Source organism: Hyperolius riggenbachi, chromosome 7 (assembly GCF_040937935.1).
Source record: "Hyperolius riggenbachi isolate aHypRig1 chromosome 7, aHypRig1.pri, whole genome shotgun sequence".
Taxonomy (NCBI): domain Eukaryota; kingdom Metazoa; phylum Chordata; class Amphibia; order Anura; family Hyperoliidae; genus Hyperolius; species Hyperolius riggenbachi.
This window is the reverse complement of record NC_090652.1, coordinates 213,543,517-213,571,177: the sequence shown is the minus strand read 5'-3', so window position 1 is coordinate 213,571,177 and position 27,661 is coordinate 213,543,517. Positions and strand designations below refer to the sequence as shown.

At 46.2% G+C, this 27,661-nt stretch overlaps 1 protein-coding gene across 2 annotated transcripts in view; it reads right to left on the bottom strand.

Moving 5' to 3' along the window:
* The window catches only part of QNG1 (Q-nucleotide N-glycosylase 1), a 32,602-nt gene that overhangs the window by 4,107 nt on the left and 834 nt on the right, over nucleotides 1–27,661 (bottom strand). The window contains exons 2-4 of one of the 2 annotated variants that reach the window (XM_068245137.1): nucleotides 26,147–26,500; nucleotides 15,961–16,220; nucleotides 11,736–11,931 (exon numbers count right to left, since the gene is read on the bottom strand). In XM_068245137.1, the coding sequence (XP_068101238.1) occupies nucleotides 11,736–11,931; nucleotides 15,961–16,220; nucleotides 26,147–26,483 (793 nt within the window). In that variant the 5' untranslated portion in view covers nucleotides 26,484–26,500. The remainder of the gene's footprint in view (nucleotides 1–11,735; nucleotides 11,932–15,960; nucleotides 16,221–26,146; nucleotides 26,501–27,661) is intronic. The other variant, XM_068245138.1, reaches the window with a different exon arrangement.

Here is a 27,661-nt window from a genome sequence, read left to right as displayed (position 1 = left end):
GACACACTGCGGGCCTATAGAGAATCAGAACATCAAGGATTCACTCAGTCAACGAGGCCTTATCTTTTCTTCGCAAGGATAACTGATCCAGCTTGATCATATGAAAGATTCTTTCTTACAATGCAAAATTTGCCAGGGGGTGCTGCCTTGAACGTTACATAATTTTACAATGAAGATCGTTTTTGTTCAGATTTTGCTGAAAACTAAAGGTGACTTTTTACATTTTCCCAGCTAAGGATCATTGATTGGAAGGTGATCCGGCTTTGTAGACACAGGGATGAGGGAAACATCCAGGGAAGAAGTGGAGTCCAGTAATTATGTTTTTGTGTTATATTCATATTTGCTACAACTGACTCAAATCCAACAAAACTCATACAGGGCAGCCAAGCCCTTTTTCTAAGTCCTTTTGCAGCATGGGGGTTAAGTTTAGGGGGGAGGGTTCAGGGAGGGTTCTGTCAGCTCGGGGATTCTGGTATAAGTAAGATGCATACGTTAAGTATATTAATGTATAACTTGATCCATGGTCGGCTAGCTAAATTACACTACGAGTCACTTCGTGGAACGCTCCCTTGGCAAACGGTCAATAGTACTTCGTCACTTGAAAAAAAGTCAAAACGGATATAGCTCTCCTACAGTAGAGTAATTTAACATCTGATCAGTTCAAATTTATGCGAAAATCGTGGGTGGGCCAAGTCTTTGGGTCAACATGTCTGGGTCGTAAATCAGGGGTTCTTATACTACTACATAGATCAATCCAGAGCGAAGTTATTGATCATAAAGCAGATAAAGAGGGGCGATGGCTATGGATCTAGTTGCATCTGGCGGGAGAGGAGCTGGTTCTCTTTAATGTATATACACCAAATGAAATAGACAGGTCTTTCTTCACTGAACTAATGTCTAAAGTCCTACTGCTGGGTAATACTAAGATCATTCAGGGAGGTGATTTCAATGCCATCAGTAACATATTTGAAGACAGGTCTAAGAGAACGCCGGTCACTAAATCACATTTACTCAATGAATATATATCCTCCACATCATTGCATGGTGAGACGGTGAGGAATTTACATTCCATTCTTTACCTATCACAATAATCCCAACTCGATTATTTAATGGTATCACCCATAATTATGTCCCAAATACAAACATCAGAGATATTAGACTCAGTAATATCTGATCATGCTCCTATACAGCTGACATTCTCCCCGTCAATACCCAGAGGCTCTGATATTATTTGGCGGTTCCCTTCCTACCTCTATGAGGATTTCTCACAACTTTTATTGCAATGGTGGTGGGAATACAAAGACGATAACATTTCTCATGTCAAGGATATCTTTTTATTCTGGGAGGGGGCTAAACCAACATTACGTGGGAAAATAATCAGCTATATAGCTAGTAGGGAAAAAAAATCCCATGAGGCCTACATGCCCACAATGGAAGAACTGCGTAATGCACACAAGACCTTCCGTAATAGCCCCTCGCCAGAGACACGATTAAAATGGTTATCATCAAAACAGGTCGCTGAGACCAACTTTAAATTAAGAGAAAGATACCTGCGATCATATAGGGATCTTTACTAAATTTAAACATGGTAACAAGATGGGTACACTATTATCAAGAATGTCTAGACCCCAGCATACGACAACAGTAATTACCAGCTTACGCTCATCTTCTGGCCAACTTCATAATGACCCCAAGACCATCAGCTCAATATTTTGAGAATTCTACAGGAATCCATATAAACAGCCACAAAACCATGAAGCTGCAGAGGTCTCATGGCTTGATCGTATTTCGCTACCTGCCTTGTCTGAAACAGATCTGTTAGAATTAAATTTACCAATCACCCTTGATGAAGTTAGTGGTACAATTAAACGACTCGCCAATAGAAAAGCCCCAGGACCAGACGAGCTTAGCCCGGAATTCTATAAATTATTGAAACAAGAAATAGCGCCCTATCTGGCCTCCCTTTATAATAATATACTAAAAGAGGTACGTTACCCTTTATCGGCGAAAATGGCCTATATAAAAATTGATCCCCAAGCCTGGGAAAGATCCTCAAAATCCAGGATCCTATCGCCCTATCTCGTTGATTAACCAAGACCTGAAACTACTCTCTAAAACAATGGCAGATTGCCTAGCTGACTTGCTTCCTAAATTGGTCAGCTCCAACCAAGTGGGATTTGTACGATGCTGATCAGCAATAGCAAATATACGCAAAGTCCTCCCGGCTCAGGACTATGTCCGGGTGTACCCTAAGACATGCAAGAACTACGCACTATTAATGATTGATGCCGAAAAGGCCTTTGATAATGTAAATTGGGGATGGCTAGACGGGGTCCGAAATAAGATGAACATTCAAGGAGACATCAGGAACTTAATCAAAGCTATCCAAGCGGATCCATGTGCCCGCGTGTATACGCCAGGCTTCCTATCAGAAACCTTTAAACTAGAAAAAGGGAAAAGACAAGGCTGCCCCTTATCCCCTCTACTTTTTAATCTTGCCTTGGAACCTCTAACTAAGATACTTGATCAATATATACTGGGCATGGAAATAGGGAACACAATTATATCTCAGGCCATGTTCGCCAATGATATTCTGCTATTTTTAAGAGATCCAGAATCCCAGCTAGAAAAAACCCTTACATTAATCAGTGAAGTGGGTGCCTCGAGCGGCTTTAAAGGACTTCCGAGGTGAATTGTTTAAAAAAAAGTTATGTACCTCATTGCTAAAGCAGACCTCAGGGCAGACAAACAGCACCTTCCTTTTCACTATCAGGTGCTTTATCAGCCTAATCCACGTTTCATTGTAGCTCCCCGAAACACTCCACAGGGTTGCCTTATCAGAATCGACACTTTAAAAATCTACCTCCTGCGCAGCTCGCATAGCCGTGGCTGCACAGGATTACAGCCCTGCCTGTGGCCGCCCTCACTCCATTCGCTGCGTTATACGTCATGTGGGCGGCTCCACATGACCACCTATATGACTAACTACACTGCCAGCCAGCCGCGCCCCCTCAGCAGAGAATACAAGCGCCGAGCGACAGAATACAACAACAGAATACCGACGAATTGCCGCATATAGCTGCACCCACTCTGCCGTCTCTATGACGGCACAGTCATGTGAGCCGGTCAGGAGCTGCTTTCATTGGCTCCTGGCAGTGTCTATCAATGTAAGCAACTTCCACAGGCTTACCTTGATAGACACGGTCAGGAACCAATTAAATCAGCTCCTGACCGGCTCACATGGATCCCGGCGTGCGGCGGTGACGGCGGGTATATGCGGCGATTTGTCGGTATTCCGTCGTTATTGTACCAGCAGTTTCTGGTCCTTAAGGGGGCAGACACTGCTGGTACTTAAGTGGTTAAGTAGTTAACTTTTAGAGCAGAGAGTGTAATGCAGTCTGGTGTTGCACACAAAACTTAGTTTTTTTGTGCTGTGCATGCATTTTCTTTATATAATATACTGAAAAACAAGCATGGCTGATTAAATTTATGGAACTCACTAGTGCACAATGCAGAGTTCTATAAAGACGTACTGTATATATGGTCCCAGGTGTTACCAATTGCCTCTTGAAAGGGAGCGTTGGTTTAATAATCCTCTTTAGTGGGTTTATGGGTAATTGGGCGTGAGCCTGGGTTTATGTAACATGCACTATTCACTTTTCTAGTTGGAAGGGATTTAAGTCTGCTTGTATTGTTAAGGCCCCGAGTTTGGCTCATAATTACATTTGGATTTAACTATGGTCTGTATAAATATTTAATTCCATTAGACTGTGAGGCGAAAGTAACATAAGTGTTCATTTGCGCCTGCCTGCCTACCCACTCCTCTGCACCTCCGTAACATTATCCACCAGGGCCAATGGGAAGCCAGTATTCCTCCCGGATTGCTTGGAGGAGGTGGCTCAGCGCTGGTCTTCGGGTATGTTTACCCGTCTCCATGGTAATGCAGACGCCCATACGTCATATGCAGCCGGGATTGGTGGAAGAGTATCGCTGAGGGCGGAAGTGCGCAGATGACGCACACTCCTCCGTCAGCTTGGGAGTTGGCGGCGGATTGGTCTAGGCAGGCTTATGGGCGTGAGTTTCTGTAACCATATAGTTACACCCATTCCTCCGTGGCGTTGTTTGGAATCATAACGCCACTGAGCTAAATCCCGTGAGCAAGCACCGGCAGGTGCGAAACAATTGTCGGGAGGACGGGCTCTGTGTGTTGGGCGACATCTGGACGGGTGATGTAATCTGATGGTGTTTCCATTTCTTATGCTGCTACATTGTTTTACTCATGAATGTGCAATAAACGCTGATTGAAGCGCACTGGTGCCCACGCTTCTTCTCTAAAGAGTGACCAAGTTGATGTTTGTTCTGTGGAGGCACAGTGAGAAAACAGCTTGCACTATACATGTGGTCTTCTAGTGATCGTTGGAGTGTGGGGATCATTCCTTTTTCCTTCCCCTTAAGTGGATACAAGTGTTGATCTTTCAATATCCTTACGCACCCATGCAGAGAGAATCAGGCACGGAAGTGTCAGAGCCAATGTCGGTTGCCACCGACGTGGATTCAGACGATATCTTTCAAAATGAGCGATCCGACTGGGAGAATTACTTCTCAGAAGACAGTGTAGCCACACCCACACACAGAGCCCTTAACATCAGGCGCCTGGAACACAAGTTGTTTAAAGCCTCCGAAAAAGAAGTTAGAGTCTTTTGGACAATCGCATCCTTTAAGAAATATAAGGATAAAGGGTATGTGCCCCGCGGTTTCCGTCATTACAGACCTCCAGCAGAGTATAGCGATTATACCTTGTTTGTTGAAAAGTGGAAACAAGCTCACTTTAGATCATGCAAAAGTCCTATTAGGCCTTGCACTGGAGAGATCGGTGCAAGAGCATGATAAGCTGTCTGATGATATTGAAGAACTCAAGAATCAACTATACAAAGTAGCTATTGGGGATAAAGCCAAAGAGATTGAGGCCAAGATAGACAAGAGATTAATACCTATCCAGAGAGAAGTGAAAGAACGCAAACTGAATAAGTTTTTAAGAGATCAGGACGATTTCATATCCGGTCATATATTTGACTGGATTCCTACTGAACCCAAGCCTAAACCCAGAAACAACAGGAGGAAGAAGCCACGTAAGCCCAAGAGAGGCACTTGGACCTCCGACTCAGGATCGGAGTCTGAGGGAGATAACAAAGGGAAGAAACCTAGGTCTGGCCCTTTAGGGGGAAAAAAACAAGGAGAGGGCGCAGGAGGGGACGAGGACCACAACTCGAAAACAGTGTCTTGGAAAGGGTTAACTGTGATCGGGGACTGATTGTTCCTGACACAGTCGAAGACAGGTTGCAAGTGATCAACTTATCTGGGGTTACACTATCCAAAGCCTGTATTGAAGTGTTGGAAAAAGGCCTTAATTTTGTGGTGACTGGATCATTTGATTATACTCGGTTCGAGATTGACCTATATAAGAATATCAGAAACATGAATATCTACAGGATGTTTGGGGGAAACATTGCCAATGAAAAAGAACCAAACAAGATTGGACAGTTGGGGTTCCAACCAAATTGGACATTTGGGGACTGTCTAGCCCTGAATGATTTACAATCATTAATGGCAGAAAACAACACAACAGAATCTGACAATTCAAGCTCAGTTCCCAAGTTTAGGGCATGTAAATCTGTCACACCCTTTCCACCTCTAGCTGGGTCCACTCTAGACATCTTTCAAAAACAGGTCCTTAAGGAGACAAAAGCACTTGTATATCCTCATGAGAAACGTAATCTTTCCAACAGTGAATGGAAGGCAGTTAGATGGTTAAAATCCCGGCCAGATCTAACAATTAAAAAAGCTGATAAGGGGGGGGGGGGGGGGGGGAACATCGTGGTACTCAAGACTGACAATTACATCAAGGAGGCAATGAGACAGCTTAATGACTCCTCCACCTATATTAGGTTAGGGACGGATCCAACATTTGCCTATCAGCAGAAATTAAGGGGTTTATTGAGTCTAGGAGTTCAGGGGGGCTTCTTGAGCCCTAAGTTGGGCGAAGATCTTTATCAGCCTTTCCCCAAGAAACCTGTTATTTACTTTCTGCCCAAGGTACATAAATCCCTGGTGGATCCCCCTGGCCGCCCCATTGTCTCAGGAAGGGGCTCGGTTACCGAGCCCCTTTCGAAGTACCTTGACCATGCCCTCCGACCCCTGTTGAACTACATTCCCTCTTTCTTAAAGGACACAATGCATGTCCTCCAGATAGTGGAGCAATTGGAATGGCATGAAAGTGACAGCCTGGCCTCCATTGATGTGGTGAACCTTTACAATAGGATACCGCAGAAAATGGGGGTCAGGACTGTGCTCGATATGCTTCATGCGACTAAATTAGTCGATGAGCCAGGCAGCGATTTCCTGGGACAGTGTCTCGATTTCGTGCTAAGTCACAATGCATTCCGGTTTGGCGGCGTCTGGTACAAACAGATCGCAGGGACTGCGATGGGGACATCTGTAGCTCCAACCTTCGCAAATGTGTTCTTGGCGAGGTGGGAGGCCGAATACATCTATAGTGAGCGCAATCCATATAGATGTCATTTGAGGGCATGGTACAGGTACGTCAGGCATGGGCAAACTTGGCCCTCCAGCTGTTGAGGAACTACAAGTCCCACAATGCATTGCAGGAGTCTGACAGCCACAGTCATGACTCATAAAGGCAAATGCATTGTGGGATTTGTAGTTCCATAACAGCTGGAGGGCAAAGTTTTCCCATGCCTGAGGTACGTGGACGATGTGTTGGTCATTTGGGGATCCACCAGGGATCTCTTTGACTCTTTTCTGCAATATATTAACGTGAATGACATGAATATGTCATTCACAGGCGAATGGGGAGGATCCCAAATTCCATTCCTTGACCTTACCATTGAAGTGATGGAGGGTACTTTGGTGACAAAGGGACATAGGAAGGGCACTGCCACAAACTCGGTCCTGCACAGTGCAAGCTATCATCCACCCCATGTAAAATCGTCCATACCTTATAGCCAATTCCTTAGATTACGCAGAAATAATGGTAGACATGAAGATTTTGAAAAACAAGCATTGGAAATGTATAATCGTTTCCAAGTTAGAGGATATGAAAGGACTAAACTTGACCAAGCACTGGAAAAAGTTCGAAACATTGATCGGACAGATCTGTTATTGAACAAAGAAAAGTCAGAGAAAAACGGTTTTGTTTTGGTTTTCGATTATTCCCCAATGTCCGACAAAATTCAGGAAATCATTAAACGTAACTGGCAAATCTTAGAGCAGGACACAAGTTTAGATCCAAAGGTGACACAGCCACCCACTATGGCATTTAGAAAGGGTCCTACATTGGGGTCCATGCTAACGAATAGTGAATTTATAGCTCCCATACGTAACAGTTGGTTAGGTGGGGAAAAATTTAAAGGTACCTTTCCATGTGGACATTGTCCTACTTGTCCCCACGTTCTTAAAACAAAAGAGGTTCGATTGGGCTCGGTACACTTCCAGATTAAAGATTTCATCACCTGCAGAACCGAGTTTGTGGTGTATGCCCTCCTGTGTCCCTGTTCCTTTTTTACATCGGGAAAACAACTCGCCCGATGCGAGAGAGATTGGTTGAACATATACGTTTTGTCCGGAAGGCTGAGTGGGGTGTGCCCAGATTGGTTGAACACTTTGAAGAAGTGCACGGCAGCGATCCGTCCCTTCTTAAAATGGTGGGTCTGATTGCTGTCTTGACTCCGAGAAGAGGGGGGTGATCGGGAGAAGCTCCTATCACAGAGGGAGTCCTTTTGGATCTCCAAAACCAATGCTTTGGGTCCTCTTGGGTTCAATGACAAAAATGAACTAAGTGTCTTCCTAGAGAGATAGACGTACTGTATATATGGTCCCAGGTGTTACCAATTGCCTCTTGAAAGGGAGCGTTGGTTTAATAATCCTCTTTAGTGGGTTTATGGGTAATTGGGCGTGAGCCTGGGTTTATGTAACATGCACTATTCACTTTTCTAGTTGGAAGGGATTTAAGTCTGCTTGTATTGTTAAGGCCCCGAGTTTGGCTCATAATTACATTTGGATTTAACTATGGTCTGTATAAATATTTAATTCCATTAGACTGTGAGGCGAAAGTAACATAAGTGTTCATTTGCGCCTGCCTGCCTACCCACTCCTCTGCACCTCCGTAACATTATCCACCAGGGCCAATGGGAAGCCAGTATTCCTCCCGGATTGCTTGGAGGAGGTGGCTCAGCGCTGGTCTTCGGGTATGTTTACCCGTCTCCATGGTAATGCAGACGCCCATACGTCATGGACGTCATATGCAGCCGGGATTGGTGGAAGAGTATCGCTGAGGGCGAAAGTGCGCAGATGACGCGCACTCCTCCGTCAGCTTGGGAGTTGGCGGCGGATTGGTCTAGGCAGGCTTATGGGCGTGAGTTTCTGTAACCATATAGTTACGCCCATTCCTCCGTGGCGTTGTTTGGAATCATAACGCCACTGAGCTAAATCCCGTGAGCAAGCACCGGCAGGTGCGAAACAATTGTCGGGAGGACGGGCTCTCTGTGTTGGGCGACATCTGGACGGGTGATGTAATCTGATGGTGTTTCCATTTCTTATGCTGCTACATTGTTTTACTCATGAATGTGCAATAAACGCTGATTGAAGCGCACTGGTGCCCACGCCTCTTCTCTAAAGAGTGAGCAACCGCGTCCATGCCGGGATCCTCAGGGCACCCACTCTGCCGTCTCTATGACGGCACAGTCATGTGAGCCGGTCAGGAGCTGCTTTCATTGGCTCCTGGCTGTGTCTATCAATGTAAGCAACTTCCACAGGCTTACCTTGATAGACACGGTCAGGAACCAATTAAATCAGCTCCTGACCGGCTCACATGGATCCCGGCGTGCGGCGGTGACGGCGGGTATATGCGGCGATTTGTCGGTATTCCGTCGTTATTGTAACAGCAGTTTCTGGTCCTTAAGGAGGCAGACACTGCTGGTACTTAAGTGGTTAAGTAGTTAACTTTTAGAGCAGAGAGTGTAATGCAGTCTGGTGTTGCACACAAAACTTAGTTTGTTTGTGCTGTGCATGCATTTTCTTTATATAATATACTGAAAAACAAGCATGGCTGATCAAATTTATGGAACTCACTAGTGTACAATGCAGAGTTCTATAAAGGTGATCCATAAATTAGATCAGTTATGCCTGTTTCTCAGTAGATAATATAAAGGACACCTCGCAATAAAACAAAAGTCATGCAATACAACACCAGACTACACCACTAAGGCAAGCTTTGGACAAATGAAAAGTTTCATAATCCACCACACTGAGGTAGATGGCCCACTGAAAGTCCTCAGAGGAGCTTACAATCTAATCCTACCATAGTCATAGTCTAATACCTTACCATATTATTATTATTATGTATTTATATAGCAGTGACATCTTCTGCAGCACTTTACAGATTATATAGTTATGTCACTGGCTGTCCTCATAGGAGCTCATGATTGAATCCATGACGTTGTTATATGGGAGATTACCCCCTTAGTTGCTGTTTGCACGGCTGCTGCATCCTCCCCCCCTTCCACCTGGCTACCGATATTGGGGGCACCTATTCCTGGCTACCTATACTGGGGGCACCTACTCCTGGCTACCTATACTGGGGGTACCTATACCTTATTAGCTATACTAGAGCCTATACCTGACTACCATACTGGGGGGGGGGGGGCTGTTGGGGGCGCACATCTGGCTACCATACTGGGGTGGGGGTGGCACATTTAATGTAAGGAGGGGGCCCTAGTCCACATAATTGTGTAATACCGTATACCGTGACATTGTGGTATTTTTTTAAACAGTGAATATTCATACCGTTGCAACCCTAGTTGCCAGTACATGCATTGGGGCATCTTACAATGTTGTAAATTCCAGTTTGCTGTAAGCACATACAGGTATACATATATGTTCGTGGCATGAGTGATGTCATCCCTAGTAACATGTCGGAAGCCAGACATACGGCAGGACAGAAACTGTCTGGGAGTCTTATCATCTGGGGCTGCTCTTTCATGCAGTGAGTTACCCCCCTTTCCCTTATACTAAAGCAGACGTGTTTGTGAGCTCCCTACATAACCTCACAATGAAACGACCGTCTATATCATTCTATCTGTGGAATCCTTACTTTCACTTGGGCCATGCATGAGACTACCATACTGTCTTTTTCTTATAAGGGAGATGTCTGGGAAGTGGTGTGTGTGTGAGTGTGTTTTTCTCAGCTCTCTGATCTCCGAGTTCACATGACATCATTCAATGTACATATAGCAATCTCATCATCTATCTATATGCAAGCTAAAATCCATCCATAGTGTAATCCAGAATAAATACTACAAGTTTTATTATGAGTAACAGGGGCACCTTATGAGACAGTGACAAAACATGTTGGCCAGAGATTAGGCGCACCAGGAAGGAGGAATAGTGCATGGAGATCAACAGACCAAATGAAGTGCACACGCTAGCTAGAGGGACCGCAGCGCAGCTTAACAGGAGGCAACGTGAGAGAGCACTTGGGAAAATGCTCTGAGGGATATTGTTTCTAAAGGACATGTTAGTGTATTTTCATAATAAAACTTTTAGTGTTTATATTGGATTACGCTATGGGAACCTTTATTATGTTTTGAGGTACTGGTACATGCTGGAACGTGGGGCACCAGGACTGCTGAAGAACCAAAAGCATCCTGGGATTGAGGGATGTATGACGAGTCCAACAGTGGTCATAGTGAAAGAGTGAGTTCGTTCCCCGAAAGAGTGTCCATGGTGCCGTTTTTAACCCCAAAATGGAGTTGGATAATTGTCATATGGAAGAATAATAAGCGGCTGAAAATTGATGTATATGTGAAACTGATTCAATCTTTGAAATAAATGATTGATGGCAGCTGAGGGTTACACATAGTAGATACATATGAATGGACTTTAGCTTGCATATAGACTATGAGCTTCTTATGTATACATTGAATGAGGTCATGTGATCACTATATATACAGATGTCCGCTGAACCTTTGATTGTAGTATGTTGTTAAGAAAGGTGCAAGGAAAGGGAGGGGGAAAACAAATTAATGCCCACAGTGACTGATCAAGCCATGAAAACAGACATTAAGTTGTTATGGCTAACGCTGACTACTAACTCTCAAACTCACAAGTTAATCCATCCTAACCTAACTAGCAGGGATGGTCAGTAGGATGCAAATAATTCTGAGTTGATGCAAGATCATGCAAATTTTGTACGAATATTTATTAAGCTTGAAAATGGACCAATCCAATTCTGCATTAGCCTAAAATTATTTGCATCTCATTGACCATCTCTACTAACCGGCTGACAACCTGCATCTTTGTCCAGGATCTGTCATGTTTAGCTAGTTATGAATCAGCATCTGCACTGGCAGCAATGAGGATTCTCAGCAGCAGTGATCTCACTGCAGCATGGTACTGTAGCATCTGCACTGGCAACAATGAGGATTTTCAGAAGCTGTGATCATCTCACTGCATCATCGAAGTGTAGCATCTGCACAGGCAGCAATGAGGATTTTCAGAAGCAGTGATCTTCTCAGCATTGCACTGCAACAACTTACAGATGTGATTACACAATAAATGAGCTGGTTACACTGCATGGAATTCTCCTCTTAAAAAAATGCAAACAAACACAGTTTATTAGAAAATAACATTGTGGTTTACGAGTGGGTGGCCTTACAAACCTTCTTTAAGCTTCTTCAGCAGCTTGTCTGAGTATCTCATTGCTCCAAAATGGACCAAGGCTTGCGGTATCCTGTAGTCTGCAAACATGGTGATTTCATGAATGTCATAGAAGCAGCCGTCACCTTTGCCTTCCAGCACCCCCCACGTATCTCCAACTAGGATCTGGGCCCGCTTGTAGAAGGTGACTTTCTGATCCTGAACAATAAGACAAGAAACCATAAAAATTGTAAGACCATAATAGCAAAAATTTAATGACTTGCGGTATTAATGGCCAGACACAATATAATCGTTAAGGCACAGAGAAACTGATTAAAACTGAGAACTCACTCTATCAAGTGCATTGGCTGTTGTGAAAAAACGTGTGTGCATTTTTCAGCATACAAACACACAAGATGGCCTCAATTCACTAAGCTTTATCAAACACTTTATCGAACGTTTGATAACTTACCTCATGGGTAAAATCTAATTTTGAATTCACTAAGGTGTTATAGATTTATTGAACGCTCGATAAATATATAACACCTTAGTGAATTCAAAACTAGATTTTACCGATGAGTAAATTATCAAACGTTCAATAAAGTGTTTGGTAAAGCTTAGTGAATTGAGGCCCATGGTGTGCAGAAAACTTGTGCAGAAGAACACGCAGAAAGCTGAAAGACAAGTGTGGCTCCTGCCTAAATGTATATAGAACTTTTTTCCTTCTAGGGTAATGATAGTAAAAATATATTTTTTTTGTCCTTGTTTATTGGGGAGGGGTTGGGGGTGTAAATGTGACCATGAGCTTGTTATCATCATCATCTAGGATTAGCTCAGCCATCCTGATAAAAAAAAAATAAAAAAAAAAAATCAACCTTTCACTTAACCTCCCTAGCGTTCTGGACGAGCTGAGCTCGTCCAAAGACGTCGGAGGTCACCGCTCAGGCCCCGCTGGGCCGATTTGAATACTTAAAAAAAAAAAAAAAACCACACGCAGCAAGCACTTTGCTTGCTGCGTGTCCTACCCGCTCGCCGCCACCGATCCGCCGCTACCCGCCGCGATACAGGACCCCCCCCCCCCCCGAGACCCCGTGCGCTGCCTGGCCAATCAGTGCCAGGCAGCGCTGAGGGGTGGATCGGGACTCCCTGTGACGTCACAACGTCACTCCGTTCGTCGCCATGGCGACGGGGAATCCCTGAAGGAAATCCCGTTCAGAACGTGATTTCCGGACGGGTCTTCGCACCAGCGGTGATCGGAGGGGTGGGAGGGAGGAAGCAGGGAGGGGAGAATCATGTAGCTAGCGCTAGGCTAGCTGCATGATTAAAAAAAAAAAATATGCACAAAAAAAAACGTTCCCGCAGCCGCAGAGCCACGGGAATCAGAACGCCAGGCAGGTTAATATCACTTAAGTGTGAACACTGAACTACCAGTCATGAAAGTTCATATACAGACTAGTTAGTTACCATTTCTCTCCTGAGTGGAGGGGTGATGGGGTACATGTATGCTTAGGAGAGCCACTAAAATAAACATGCACCACTGTTTATGCCGGCAATATACCAAGTGGTCACAGTTCATTTTATTGGGTCAGAATACATCCAACCACCAGCACTAGTAATTTAGGTCGTCTTGCTAATGTAATCCTCATTGCATGCAGCTGAATCAAATGCATTTTTTGCAGATTTTGACTGGCCCAATTTAAAGCTGCATAAAATTAGCATGCAAGCCTGATCTGTAAGTGTCTCATTGGCCCTTTGCTAAGGGCCATGTGACTAGTACCATCGTTACGACAATTCTAGTGCCTCTGAAATGTCTAAGGATGAACTACAGAAAGCCAACAAAATTGATAGGATATTTCAAAACATTTAAAAATGAACTATCCTGTGGCCCCTTGATTCTGATCTTCTAAATCCTGGACCTGCACAGTACTGGGAATTCCCTCACAGCAGCCTAACAGACATTACTGGGAGGAGCTGATACTATTGTGACAATCAAACTCCAGGAATTGAAAGTGTAAGGCTAAATTATAGATTTGCTGTAGTGTTATACAGCACAGCCTGAAAGCAATCCTGAACCCCAGAATAAAGGTGAAAAAAAAACCCCATACTACCTGATCCGGGGGGTTAGCTGGATCAGGGAGAGCATCTTACTGCAACTCCCATGGCCAGCAATCAGTCAGTTTAGTTTTTAGTGATCCTAGGGTCACGACGCTGCAACTCACCTATGCTTCTCCTCACAGAGCAGACAGGTGGGGGAGAGCCATGGCGGAGGGGTGGGAAAGAGGCGGGGAGGGTCTCGGAGAGGTGGGATAGAGGCTGGGAGAGGGGCACAGAGGCAGGGAGAGGCTCAGAGGGGTGGGATAGAGGCTGGATGAGGGGCACAGAGGCAGGGAGAGGCTCAGAGGGGTGGGATAGAGGCTGGGAGAGGGGCACAGAGGCAGGGAGAGAGGCTGGGAGAGGGGCACAGAGGCAGGGAGAGACTCAGAGGTGTGGGATAGAGGCTGGGAGAGGCACACAGAGGCAGGGAGAGGCTCGGAGAGGTGGGATAGAGGCTGGATGAGGGGCACAGAGGCAGGGAGAGTCTCAGAGGGGTGGGATAGAGGCTGGGAGAGGGGCACAGAGGCAGGGAGAGGCTCAGAGGGGTGGGATAGAGGCTGGGAGAGGCACACAGAGGCAGGGAGAGGCTCGGAGGGGTGGGATAGAGGGTGGGAGAGGCACAAAGAGGCAGGGAGAGGCTCGGAGGGGTGGGATAGAGGCTGGGAGAGACGCACAGAGGCAGGGAGAGGCTCAGAGGGGTGGGATAGAGGCTGGGAGAGGCGCACAGAGGCAGGGAGAGTTGGGATAGAGGCTGGATGAGGGGCACAGAGGAAGGGAGAAGCTCGGAGAGGTGGGATAGAGGCTGGATGAGGGGCACAGAGGCAGAGAGAGGCTCGGAGAGGTGGGATAGAGGCTGGGAGAGGCGCACAGAGGCAGGGAGAGGCTCAGAGGGGTGGGATAGAGGCTGGGAGAGGCTCAGAGGGGTGGAATAGATGCTGAAAGAGGCGCACAGAGGCAGGGAGAGGCTCGGAGCGGTGGGATAGAGGCTGGGACAGGCGTACAGAGGCAGCGAAGGGGCATTTTGCAAGAATGCCTCTCCTGCTAGAGACGAACCTTCCCGTACTAATCTAGCGACTATCCTGTTGTCAGCATTTTCAGGGGTCCAAGGGGGGGGGGGGACTAAATTCCAAATTTATTTGTGTAACATACCTCAGAAGACTGGAGCCTTAAGAACTATAAGCAAAGGTCACTGGCCCTCACTATGTAAACCAAACTACACAAGCAGTTCCCCAAGACCCTTGAGTGGTGCCACTGCAGGTCTATATGAGGACTTGTTGTTGTAATGCCTTCTCATAGAGTTGCCCCTGCCCCATGCAGTTTCATATGGACTGTGTCAACCTGAGAACCATATAGCCTACTCCTGCGAAAATGCTTAAAGTTTACCAGAGATGGGGACTTATATATAAAATATACATACCTGGGGCTTCCTCCAGCCCCCCCCTGGCTTATTGCTCCTACGCCGTCCTACTCCGCCTCCTCGTTTGCCCGCAACTGGCCCCGGTAAGTCGTCCAGTCAGCGCAGGCACAGTTCAGCTGAGCTCATTCCCATGTCACCCCAGTCGCCGAGAGCGTTCTGCGCCTGCACAGTACTACTACATAGGGGCAGAATGCTCCCAGCAATAGGAGCGAGACGGGAGCGCGAACAGCTGGCTCGTTCATGCGCAGTTGGCCCTGGACCAGAGGACCTTTCAAGGAGAATTGTGGACAAATGAGGATGCGGAGGAAGACGGCGTGGCATCGATAAGCCTGGAGAGGGCTGGAGGAAGCCCCAGGTATGTATATTTTATATACAAGTCCCCATCTCAGGTTTCCTTTAAAGGGGAACAGAAGTAAGAGGTATTCGGAGGCTGCCATATTTATTTCCTTTTAATCAATACCAGTTGCCTGGCAGCCCTGCTGGTCTATTTCTCTGCAATAGTATCTGAATAACACCAGAAACAAGCATGCAGCTAGTCTTGTCAGATCCGACTTTAGAGTCTGAAACACCTGATTTGCTGCATGCTTGTTCAGGGGCTATGGCTAATAGTATTAGAGGCAGAGGATCAGCAGGGCTGCCAGGCAACTGGTATTGATTAAAAGGAAATAAATATGGCAGCCTCCGTATACCTCTTACTTTAGTTCCCCTTTAAAGCTTTGAATACAGCCATAACTAACCTGGAAGACCCCTTCATCCCTGTAAGAGGGGAAATTCTCCACAACCAAATGCATCAGCTTCACTGCACTCTTCTCACTCATCTTTATGCAGTTAAGGAATGAACCTCCAAACTTCTCCATGAGAATCTTCCCTGTCTGGTGCAGGATCTCCAGACGTTCCTCAATCATGGGGATGGGAAACTCTGAATCGCTGCGGAGAACATGCTTCAGTTGGTCCATGGTAATATTGGCATAATAAGAGGCAGTGGTAAGAGGAATACCTGCAGATATAAATGGCCATTATTCCAGATTATGACAGAAAACAAAAGCATTTCTCAATTAAAGCAAACCTATGCAAAATTATGGAGAAAAATACAGATACTTATCTTGGTAGAGGAAAGCTCCTCCTCTTAGCCGTTGCAGCAGTGCTGGGACCCCCTAAAGCTCGTGGACACACTCCCATATGAGAACGATTGTAGCTGAAATGTGGAGGATATCTTACGCCTGTGCAGAAGCATGAAACAGTCCCTCAGGCTTAGTGTGAAAAGCTGATCTCATTCGCCTCCATGCTAGTGAGCAGGTGCAAGCCATCCTGTGCAGAGTGGCCAAGCTCTGTCAACAAGCCAAAGCAACAAATGGAGGTCCACTCACCACACTCTTAACCACCCTGGCGTTCTATTAAGATCGCCAGGGTGGCTGCGGGAGGGTTTTTTTTAAATAAAAAAAAAACTATTTCATGCAGCCAACTGAAAGTTGGCTGCATGAAAGCCCACTAGAGGGCGCTCCGGAGGCGTTCTTCTGATCGCCTCCGGCGGCCATAAGTAACACGGAAGGCCGCAATGAGCGGCCTTCCGTGTTTTGCTTACTTCGTCGCCATGGCGACGAGCGGAGTGACGTCATGGACGTCAGCCGATGTCCTGACGTCAGCCGCCTCCGATCCAGCCCTTAGCGCTGGCCGGAACTATTTGTTCCGGCTGCTCAGGCGGCTGGGGGGACCCTCTTTCGCCGCTGCTCGCGGCGATCAGGCAGCACACGCGGCTGGCAAAGTGTTGGCTGCGTGTGCTGCACTTTATTTCATTAAAATCGGCCCAGCAGGGCCTGAGCGGCACCCTCTGGCGGTAATGGACGAGCTGAGCTCGTCCATACCGCTAAGGTGGTTAAAGAGCTTGCATTTATTGTTCCATCCGAATGTATTGCCAAAGATTGTATCGGGGCCACGCAGGGTTCCCTTTGTCAAGGCACAGTACAAATGGCAATACGGTCGGATGTGTATGGTGATGGAACAATAAATGCAAGTTCCTTAAGAGTGTGGTGTGCGGACCTCCATTTGTTACTTTGGATTACTTCAGCCAAAACAGGTGTACATGGTGTGAGATTACTAGGACTAATGCTACATACACACTTGAGACTTTGGTAAAGGCAAGATCACAGACCAATTTTACCCCATTCCATGTAGTATGAGAGCCATACCTACACAGTCTATTCTATTGAGCTGAACTCCCCATCAGATAAAATCCTTGCAAGATGCTGAACACAAAGATGCTGTAGACATTCAAAAGATCAGTATCTGCAAAAAATCTGTTCCTGCAAAAGATCCGTTCCTGCAAAATGAATTCAAAGTCTATGATATCTGCAGATCTCAATACACACCTTGACATTCATCTGCAGATCAGATCCACCAGGATGGATCTTCAGATCTGCAAATGAATGTCTGTTAAGCCGCATCTACACGCGTAGATGCGGCGCCGATGTTCCTTATCAATCGAGCCGCTGATGCGGCTCGATTGATAAGATCCGACAGGACGGATCTCCCCACCGCCGATTCCCTGCTCGCTCCCCGCAAGGGGACAATGGCAGGGAATCGAGCGGAAGATAAGCGGCGCCGGCGGGGACGAGCGGAGGGACCACGTGACCAGGGCGGTGGAGCACGGAAGAAGCTGACCCGGAACAAAACCTGGGGAGGTCAGCTGCGCCAGCGGAGAAGACCTGGAGCCACCAGAGCTGCGGCGAGGGCACAGGACGGCTGCCACGTGCTGGAGGAAGCCCCAGGTAAGTGGATCTTTTTTTTTTTTCACTAGCTTTGATGTTTCCTTTAACCAGTACACTATCCAGCCACTACCAGAGTGATCAAATATGCCTGGGAAATCTATGAATGCGTGGCTACCTATTGCTGGGAATGCACGGTTCATTTCTGCCGCTCAATTCTACGCTCAATCGTTTTTGCTGTTCGATTCTGCAGTCGATTCTCTTCCACTCGTTATTCTTATCTTTTTCTATTCACCTCTATGAGAAATCGAGCGGCGAAACGATCGAACAGGAAATCGGACATGTTGGAAATTATCTATCGAGCCATCTAAATGGCTCAAAAAAGAACCGTATATTCCCAGCATAAGTCAATGAAAGAGCACATTGATCAGTTGCTTCTTTGCCTGTGTAACCTTGTATGCCAACTTAAATGTTGTTTTTGGCTGGTTATGTGTCACATTATACTGGAAGGCTCCTCCCTAGTGTGTAACTAGTAATGGTAGCGATAGTGAGGAAGAACCTTTAGCTCCTGAGGAGGCACAAATGTGATTATTATAACCTCTGCTCTAGAGCCACTGTCAGCAGATAAGAGAATCTGAAGTAATGTTTCTTTTATATTCATTATCGACAGATTTTCAAAGCTGGGGTTTTACATGTCGTTATTGCTGTAACATTTTTGCATCAGCACAAGCAGTAAAAATACTGTTGCAGATGGTGTTTACAGATCAAAGGACAGGTAAATTCCTTATTCAGCACAATATTGTCTCTCTATATCTGATTGGCATACTGTTGGTGATCGAGGCCATGTAGTGAGAAAGTTGTGGAATTCACTACTGTGTACAGATTAAGCTTTTAATGAGATATAATAATGCCATAAATCACAGTTCAGATCTTTTAAGCTTTTCCGCCAATCAAGTAAACCCACTATCATTTTTCTACCCTTAAGCCCCATCTACACGATACAATTCTTTGTACGATTAGATTACGATTCTATTTACGATCCAATTAAATCCGACATGTCCGATCGGGATTCGATTCAAATCGAATAGTACAAAGAATTGTATTATGTAGATTGGGCTTAACAGTACAGTCGTGGGATTTTAAAGGACAACTGAAGTGAGAGGGACATGGAGGCTGCCATATTTATTTCTTTTTAAAGGAGTCATCAGGGGAAAAATTAATAAAATAAGTGCTACTTACCGGGGGCTTCCTCCAGCCCCAAGCTCCCAGCATGTCCCTCTCCGCAGCTCTCACTGCAGCTGTTCGCCGCAGCTTCCTCCCGGCGATGACGTCATAGCGACCTCCAGGTCGGCCTGTACTGCGCCTGCGCGAGCGGCGCTGTCAATCACCGCCACGTGGGCTGGAGCGGACTGCGCAGGCGTAGTAGTCATCCATGACGGCCTGGAGGGGGAATAGTAATTAACACGGCCCAGACATGTGCAGAAGCAGGATCAACCATATACCGGCTGTATCCTGAGCCCAAATCTACCGGCGCCGATTTCAAATGTATGCTGAATCGCATAGGATATCACTTGTAGTGTGTGGGTCACTAGTCGATCGACTTTCAATCAATCATACTAAAGTCGATCCCTTAATAAAGTTGATGGCTTTGTTGATTGAATCAGAATAGCTAGATGTATGGCTTGTATTCATACACCCTGAACAGGATTAGCTGCATGCTTGTTTCTGGTGTTTAATTTAGACAGCACCCCAGCCAAATAGAACAGCAGGGCTGCCAGGCAACTGGTATTGTTTAAAGGAATTAAATATGGCAGCATCCATATTCTTCTCACTTCAGTTGTCCTTTGAAAAGGGCAGTTGTTGTAATGTAAGAACCCATACAAATCCTTCTAGCTGTGCCATGCGCAGCTACAAGGATTCACATGCATCATGTGATTTTGCACTGCCGACCGTCCATTTTCTTTGCCCACACGCAAATTCAGAGGCAGCCTATGCCTGTTTTTAATAGGCTGTGTTTCCCAGTCAGAATCCAGGGAAACGGACAGGAATCACAGCTGCGGGAACTCAGTCTTCGGGCCTGTTTCCACTATACGCAGATTGGATGCAGAAAAACTGACTCCAATGAAAGCCTATGGGCCTGTTTCCACTAAACGAAGTTTTTCTGATGCAGATTTTCCCATAGGCATTCATTGGAGTCAGTTTTTCTGCATCCAATCTGCGTGCAGTGGAAACAGGCCCTAATAGTTGTTTCACACGAGTCACACAATGTATATAATGCATTAAAATTATATGCATAAAGCCTGCTAAACCTTACATGGGCTTCCTGGGCTTCCATGGGGTTTAGTGACTATACCCCAATGTGTGTGCAGATTCCTCATATTAATACTGATAGTGACACTGAAGCGATCATTTTCTTCATTTTCCAGCTGTCAGCTGCCTCCAGAGGAAGCCGTAACTTCAAGGGTATCAGTGAGGAGATTTAGGGCCCTTTCACACTGGCGAAAATTGCTGCACTGCTACCGCAGCCTAATGAAAGTCTATGGGGAGGGTCATACTTCCCATGTTGCGGTACACTGCACCGGAAGTGCCTGAAATAACGGTAGGGCATACCTAAGGTTACCATGCTGCTCCTGAGGCGATCTGCATCAGCCCGGAAGTCATGTTAGTCTATGGCAACGTATGCTTTTTTTTTTTTTTTTTTTTTAAAGAAGTTGGCGTCATGGTGCACATGCGTATTTTTACAATACGCTTCTGTGCACTTCCGCATACCCAAAACAGGAAGTGACCACAAGCATGTCACTTCCTGTTTGTCAGACTGCCAGACAGGGAACATTGTGTACTAATGCGGTGTTCCCTGAAGACAGGTTTTTGGCGGTGGGGTGGGTGCGATGCACCGCTAATGCCAATATACTGTGTAAAACCAGCCTGAGGGTTTTGGAAAGTGTTGTTTCTGGCCTTGGATACTATCCCTGTGTGACAAGAAAATGCATACATGGGCACCATGCAGCCCGCTCCTTCCCCTCCACCATGGTGAAGTGGCCAAAGCGTGGGTGATGAGGTCTACCTATTTTTGTTGTATGGTGATGATAAGCCTTTGGTAAAGGGCAGAAGAGTTGCGATGTTGAGTGAAAGATCTTGGTGTTTTATTATTGAAATAGAATGGATTGTCTATTACCCACTTCCATACCAGCAGTCTCCACCCCCTTAAGGACCAAAGACTGCATACCAAAGAACGGCACCTCCAGACAAATCGCCGCACATACCCGACGCTACTCCATCCCCGCAGGCGCCTCTCTCTGTCACTGCTATGATGTTAGAGCTGTGTGAGCAGGCCAGGAGCCGCTTTCATTGGCTCCTAATGTAACATCAATGTAAGCCAATGGAATTGGCTTAGAGTGTTGACAGGGTCAGGAGCCAATGAAATCGGCTCCTGATCGGCTCACACAGCTCTGCCGGCATATAGACGGCAGGGTGAGTGATCTGCAGTGGGGAGAGAGCGATGTGATGGCACTAGCGGTGGAAGCATGCTGCAGGATGACTGAAATCTATGCCCTGGCAGGTATAACAGGGTCAAAACCGGGCCTACATTTCAATCATCAAGGTCTGGAAGCGGTTGAAGTGATGGATGCACTGTTTGTCTGCTGTTTATATCTGTACAGGTAGGCTCGTTCTTAACCTGAATCCGTTCTTAAGTCGGAACACTATGCCGTTTCTGCCCCCTTTGCCTCCAGTGCCCCCTCTGTCTCCCACTGTGCCTGTTTGTCCTCCATCTGTGCCTGTTTGTCCCTCCCTGTGCTTGTTTGCCCCCACCCGTGCCGCTGTTTGTCTCCCCATGTGTCTCTGTTTGTCCCCCCACTGTGCTGCCATTTGTTCCCCCCCTCTGTGCCTCAGTCCCCTGCTGTGCCTCTGTTTGCCCCCCATGTGCCTCCATTGCGCCCCCCCCGAGCAGAGCTGGACTCACCTTCCAACACGAGTCCAACGCTGTCCGTCTAGCCACTCCGCCTCCTGCTCCCTCTATCGGTACAGCAACGCTTTGCTTCCTGACTGTCATGTGATATACAGGAACCTGTATGTCACATGATATACAGGAAGCAGTGCTGTATGCGGCTAGAGGGAGCTGGATGCGGCGAGGAGGACAGACAGTGTTGGACTCGTTCGAAGGCGAGTCTAAAGCTGTTGCTGCATGCGCCGGCACTTGGGGGAAGTTTGAAGCCGCCTCTTCAAACGTCCATCCGCGGAAAAATTACGTCATCGCGACGGGATCGGGTCGTTCATAAGTCGGGCGTTCGTAACCCGAGGACTACCTGTATTTGGGAAACTGTTACCTTTGTCTGTTTGTAAGGATAGTCAACGAGATGCAAATAATTCCGGGTTGAAGCAGCAATATACTAATTTTGTATGTACAGTGGTTTGCAAAAGTGTTCAGCCCCCTTGAAGTTTTCCACATTTTGTCACATTACTGCCACAAACATGATTCAATTCTATTGGAATTCCACGTGAAAGACCAATACAAAGTGGTGTACACGTGAGAAGTGGAACGAAAATCATACATGATTCCAAACATTTTTTACAAATAAATAACTGCAAAGCAGGGTGTGCGTAATTATTCAGCCCCCTTTGTTCTGAGTGCAGTCAGTTGCCCATAGACATTGCCTGATGAGTGCTAATGACTTAATAGACTGCACCTGTGTGTAATCTAATGACAGTACAAATACAGATGCTCTGGGATGGCCTCAGAGGTTGTCTAAGACAATATTGGGAGCAACAACACCATGAAGTCCAAAGAACACACCAGACAGGTCAGGGATCAAGTTATTGAGAAATTTAAAGCAGGCGTAGGCTACAAAAAGATTGCCAAAGCCTTGAACATCCCACGGAGCACTGTTCAAGCAATCATTCAGAAATGAAAGGAGTATGGCACAACTGTACACCTACCAAGACAAGGCCATCCACCTAAACTCACAGGCCGAACAAGGAGAGCACTGATTAGAAATGCAATCAAGAGGCCCATGGTGACTCAGCTCAGGTGGGGGAATCTGTCCATAGGACAACTATTAGTCATTTACTGTACGAAGTTGGCGTTTATGGAAGAGTGGCAAGAAGAAAGCCATTGTTAACAGAAAAGCATAAGAAGTCCCGTTTGCAGTTTGCCACAAGCCATGTGGGGGACACAGCAAACATGTGGAAGAAGGTGCTCTGGTCAGATTAAACCAAAATGGAACTTTTTGGCCAAAATGCATAACGCTATGTGTGGCGGAAAACTAACACTGCACATCACTGTGAACACAACATCCCCACTGTCAAATATGGTGGTGGCAGCATCATGCTCCGGGGGTGCATCTCTTCAGCAGGGACAGGGAAGCTGGTCAGAGTTGATGGGAAGATGGATGGAGCCAAATACAGGGCAATCTTGGAAGAAAACCTCTTGGAGTCTGCAAAAGACTTGAGACTGGGGCAGAGGTTCACCTTTCAGCAGGACAACGACCCTAAACATAAAGCCAGAGCAATAATGGAATGGTTTAAAACAAAACATATCCATGTGTTAGAATGGCCAGGTCAAAGTCCAGATCTAAATCCAATTGAGAATCTGTGGCAAGATCTGAAAACTGCTGTTCACAAACGCTGTCCATCTTATCTGACTGAGCTGGAGCTGTTTTGCAAAGAAGAATGGGCAAGGATTTCAGTCTCTAGATGTGCAAAGCTGGTAGAGACATACCCTAAAGGACTGGCAGCTATAATTGCAACAAAAGGTGGTTCTACAAAGTGTTGACTCAGGGGGCTGAATAATTACGCACACCCCACTTTGCAGTTTTTTTTTATGTTTGGAATCATGTATGATTTTCGTTCCACTTCTCACGTATACACCACAGTAATATGACAAAATGGGGAACACTTCAAGGAGGCCGAATAGTTTTGCAAACCACTGTATTTAAACAGCAGATTGGCAGCAGCGACAAAAACAGGCCTTCAGGGATTACCGCGTAAGTACGCAGTAATCCCTGTCTGGCATTCGGCCATCAGAAAATGCCGCCCACTTCCTGATTGGCAATTGAGGACGTGCGCAGAAGCATATTTCTAAAATATGCTTCCGTGCATGCACGATGCTGAAAACTGCTGCGCTTTTTTTTTAAAGAGACGTGTGTTACCATAGACTTATATGACTTCCGGTCCAACGCAGATCGCCGCACGGTAACATAGGTACAGTATTCACTCGCATTAGGGTACTTCCGGTACAGCGTGCCACATGGGGAATGTGTATTCCCCCATAGACTTTCAATGGCCGTATCGCAACATGGGGAATGTGAACTCCCCATAAACTTTCATTGCCCAGGGGAGTGGTGTGGTAAATTTACCGCACTGCAATGCCCCAGTGTGAAAGGGCCCTCAAGGTGGAAATCGGCTGGTCCATTTTCAAGCTGTGTACCTTTTCAAATAATACTACTGTCATACAGTCTGTGCAGAAGTAAGAATAAGCTTTAACTGGACTGCTAGCTGCTGTGCTGTTTTCTGGGGTAAGGGGTAATTTGTGATCGTCTCTGCAATTCGTTTGGTGCTTGCAGCTTACTTCTGATGGACTTAGATCTTGGTTTCTATTTTCTGTGATAATGTTATGCGTGGCTCCTATTGCATGTAATTTCACTCTTTGGTCTTCTAGAGGGTTAGAAAGACCTTTTGTTTACACACAGCTCTGGTGAGTAGCATGCATGGTGGGTGTAGTGTGCTGTAAGAAGGTGGTGCTGGCAGTAGGTGGGTGCTCAGCGTCTGCGGTATATACTGTAGAGTGCACTTCCTACTCTCCAACCAAAGTTGATGGTCCCACTGGCGAACGGAGGGGGCTATTCCGGGTGTCTGGAACACCCCCCCCCTGCACTGAGCTGTGTATTCAGCCAGGGAAGCCCGCATAATATAAACAGTCTCATTCCCCCTCCCTTCTTACTTCTGGTGCCTCCCTCCAGCTAATAGAATGAGAGAGGCAGCCCAGCTTCCCCCACAAGAAGATGCAGCCTGCAGTGAGAGAATGTTGATTCTGGAGTCCTGGACTCTCCACAGCACAGAAGTGTCAGCCATGATGCAATTAGAGGGCAGGCAAGCTGGTAAGTAAGCACAGCATGATGCAGAGCTTGCCTGGACTCAGGGTCCATGGGCAAACATCTGTCTGGTCTCTCCCCATTGTTATAATGACTGCATGTGTGGATAAGGTGTTAAACAAGTTGAAAAGTTTTTGACAGTCCCTAGACTCCAGGAGGGCTTCTTTATGACTTGTGTGGGAGACTGGCAGGGACAGGAGTCCGATTACAGGCAAGTAACCTGTCTGATGTGGGACTGCAATACAGATAAGTTCTCTGCTCCATCTCAGGCTATTCTCAATTTCTCCACTTCTCTCTCTGGGCTAGTGCAACGCCAAAATGACAATAGCAATCGCTAGCAATTTGTGAGTGTGATTTTGTGAAGCGATTTTCAGAGCGATTTTTGAATGATTCGCTCAAAAACATGCTACATGCAGTATACCTGCGATTTTGAAAAAGTCACAACGCTGCTGTGAGAACACTGTCATAGGGTAAGATTAGCCAAGCACTTTTCAAATCACTGTTGATTTGAAAAACACTCAGAAGCACTCTTGGTGTGCACCAGCCTCCTTCATTCACCTTTGTTTCCCTCTTCCCCTAGTGCTGGCTGTGTCTTTTTGTCATACAGGAAAGCTAAATAAAAGTGCTGGTGAGGCAAAATATTATTATTTAGTATTTATATAGCGCCGCCATCTTCCACAGATGCATATATCCCTGCATCATATGGGTATCGCTTGCGCTATGTGACACTATGTGGCATATTCCACTGAATTGTCCAAACTAAGTCCATCTCCCGTTCCTCTCTCGGGGAGTTGTTCCAGCGCTGTCCCCTGTTCAAATTTGCTGCTTCCAGAAGCCCTCAGAAACACTTGTGTCCTTGAGTACTTCCAAAGATAGGCAGCTCCGTAATACGCCAGCGCACTTTTGTGCATGGGCAGTATGGAGCCACCTGTATTCGGAAGCACTCGAGGACAGAAGTGCTTCATGGACCTTTCAGGATTCCCCCCCTTAAAAATCCTGCGTTTGCCCCTGGGTCCCTTCTGACTTCAAATGTAGTCACTGATCAGGAACACAGTGTTCTCTTCAGCTTTTAGAAAGTACTGGAAGATAATCCACACTTTAGAAAGTACTACACATGATGCTTCCTCACTGACCTTCGTCTAAGGCTCTGTTCATGGCTGCACAGAATGACCAGTAGCCAGAGTATTCCTTTCCCTTGTAGTTCACCAAGTACTTCTTATCTTCATTTTCCGACCAGAAAGAGAAGTTTAAGGTATCTGCAAAAAACACCCAATTGACAGCATCTTCCCCAGAGTCCTGTGGGTTCAGCTCATGCAGAGACTTCCATCCCTTCAGAGTGATTTCTTTCTGCCCTATCTTCTCAAATAGCTTCTCGGCAAGTGAGTGCACACCTTCTGGCTCCACAAACACATCCTTGCTGTTCTCAGTGATGAACTTGCCAGACTCTCTGGGACCAAGTGGAGAAGACATGGTGCCTTTTTGACCTACTGTATAGATAAAAATGTTTTTTTTTATTAACACATTAAAATACCACTCCAAGCAAAAAGGAATAAATAATGGACTGCTAAAAATAATCTCGGAAATATGGAAGAATGCTAACACTACATACTCCATTATGCCAGAGGAAGGCACCAGTAAAATGCTGGGCTTTGGCGCATAGCCCCGTCTCCTTGTAAAGGATCTTGGTCTTTGTGTATCTCCAGAAGTGGAGATACACAAAGGCCTGAACCATTTATTTTTCAAGGGGTGAGGCTACGTGACAGAGCTCGGTGACACTGAGGCTACTTTCATACTAGGGAGTTGCGTTCCGTTACAGGATCACAATGCAATGGAGGGGAAAAAGTCACATTACACGCTATGCCTGCATTGCCATGAATATATTGGAGTATACATTACATAGAAAGTATGTTTCACTGCAACTGTTATTTCGCACATTGTGCAATAACATTTCAATGAAGTTTGACTGTATTCGCCACATGCTTTTTTCAGGTGCATGATTCAGATACTACTGATGCCAGAAAGGTTGTCATTTGTGATTGTCATTGATATAATATGCAGATGTTCTGCAACATTACTAACTTTGATATGTTTACATTTTCAATAAACATTTTGAAACAGAAAGATCAGCAGGACACCAGGCAACTGGTATTGTTTAAAAGGAAATGGCAGCCTCCATATCCCTCTCACTTCAGGTGTCCTTTAAAGGGAAACTTAAAGTGAACATAAAGCCACAGAAAAAAAAAATGAGATGAACTCACCTGGGGCTTCCCTCAGCCCCCTGCAGCCGATCGGTGCCCTCGCAGCTCCGCTCCGATGCGCCTGGACCCGCCGGTGAACACTTCCGGTTTCGCCGTCACCGGCCGACAGGCATGGGAACGCGAGTGATTGTTCGCGTTCCCAGCCTGTATATCGCCCCCTATGCTGCTATTGCGGCCAGGCATTGGATTGGCGAAGCGGCTTCAAACTTCCCCCGAGTGCTGACGTAGTGACAGAATGGGCAGCCCCGCATGCGCAGTAGGAGCCTGCGCCCCATTAAAATGTGCAACCACATAAAACGTTCTAAATATCTCCGCTTCCGCAGCACGTACACTCCCGAAATTTTCAGGGTAGGGATGGGACCCCCCCTATCTTGCTTTGTGCCGAATTGC